The sequence below is a fragment of the Drosophila willistoni genome, unplaced genomic scaffold, assembly GCF_018902025.1.
Source record: "Drosophila willistoni isolate 14030-0811.24 unplaced genomic scaffold, UCI_dwil_1.1 Seg286, whole genome shotgun sequence".
In the NCBI taxonomy this organism is placed as follows: domain Eukaryota; kingdom Metazoa; phylum Arthropoda; class Insecta; order Diptera; family Drosophilidae; genus Drosophila; species Drosophila willistoni.
The window spans coordinates 20,739-22,496 of NW_025814242.1; the positions used below are offsets into that span (position 1 = coordinate 20,739).

At 44.8% G+C, this 1,758-nt stretch overlaps 1 protein-coding gene across 1 annotated transcript; it reads right to left on the reverse strand.

The window, feature by feature from the left end:
• Window positions 1-660: 660 nt before the first annotated feature.
• Window positions 661-1,372, reverse strand: LOC124461250 (the record flags this gene model as incomplete). The annotated part of the gene is made up of 1 exon (XM_047012803.1): window positions 661-1,372. A coding segment is annotated over exon 1 (712 nt), but the record flags the coding sequence as incomplete, so codon positions are not given.
• Between the last annotated feature and the right edge of the window lie 386 nt (window positions 1,373-1,758).

Sequence of the window (1,758 nt, forward strand, 5' to 3'; positions counted from 1 at the left end):
TTGCAACTAGATTTAGATTTCAAATTTTCAACATTTATTATGTTTCAGGGAATTTTCAAAAAAATTAAAACCAAATTGAGTATATAATTAAATATCCGGTTTTTTTTTCCAATAAGGAAAAAAAAGATATTGTGAGTTAAAAGCAACGTACTTTATTATTTGAATGAAAACTTAGAACTGAGTTACAAAAATGTCTTATGGTTATTGTTGATTTTGGCGCTAAGGTTCGATGTTTTAGCGGGCCTACAAGAAAACACTCCACTTTTCACGTGATACTTCATTTATTTCTTCCACATGTATTTCTTATGCTAATGGGTGTGTGTATGGGGTATGTGCCGTATGCGAGTCGTTATTATGCGAGCCGTTTGAGAGCCGCTATATATATTAATCGCCCTTACTCGCGGTTGTAACCAAACTGTTCTGTCCGCCGCTTAGTAACAAGCATAGAACCTAACATGTAAGCTTAAAGCGCAAGATGCAACGGTTAATTTCCCAGCACGTAGGCTGGCGCTTAAGAATAAGTATGAAAATGAAAGAGAATGAGTGATATGGGTTAACCCATTGGTGGCTGCGTCGGGTCTGCTGGGCAATTAGCGAATTTCGGCGGCAACATTTCAGCAGCTTTTAAGTTAGTGCCATTGTCGCTGTTAATTGACAAACTTGGATTGCGTTGGATTCGGTTACTCAGCTTTGCTCCGATAACTGCGGCCTGCAGTTCCATCCTTGGTATAGATAGTGGACTCAACGGTGCCACTTTCGCCTTGGAGGCCACGAAGCTGAGGTAGGTTCTTTCTCCCTGGCGTATCCGAAGGTAGCAGACTGATGCGTATGCCAATTCGCTGGCGTCAACGAACGTGTGTAACTGGACATCATGGATTTGATCGCTGCTGTTGAAATAACATCTCGGGATGGTCAATCCAGCGATTGTTGTAAGGATCCGTTTCCATCGTATCCATTTGGGTAACAATGCGTCGGGCAAACCAGTATCCCAGCCAATGCCGCTTCTCCAAACTTCTTGCAGTAGGATTTTCAGCTCTATTGTAAAGCATGAGATGAAGCCGAGTGGGTCGTACATTGACATAAGTACTTGCAAGAGCTCGCGTTTGGTTGGTGTTTTGTCGCTGTCTAAAACGTTGCGCTTCAGCCTGGCGAACTTGCAGATGAATGTGAATACGTCGGAGTTCGGCATCCAATATAAGCCGAGTACCTTTTCTGTTGCGGTAATTTCGACAGCTTCGAGGAGTAGCGAATCGCTCTTTAGTATTCGTAGGACCTCCTTTGAGTTCGAAGACCAATTGCGTATGTGGAAACCACCTGCTGCATGGATGTCTCTGACTTGAGTTGCGATGTTTGCGACTTCCACGCACGGCATTTTTGTCACGAATGAAGTGTGCAATGCAGGGTGCGCAATTGATTCCGAAAGTAAGCGCTTCCATAACATAGACGTTAGGCTCTTGCCTCTCGGATTTGCTGTCGAACCACAGAAACCTTTGCGCATGGGTGTCTGCTGGTCTCACTCGGATCTGGTGTAACACCTCGGCGATATCGCCACAGATCGCCACTCGTCCCACTCGGAATGAGAGTAGGAGGTCAAACAGGGAGTTAAGGAGATCTGGACCACTCCAGATGTAGTCATTCAGGGCCTTGCCGCCGGATTGCGCGGCTCCATCCCATACAAGCCGGACCTTCTCTGGTTTATTTGGATTTTTAGTTATGAAGGTTAGTAGATACCATGTCCGTCTGTTTGGTGCAGCTATT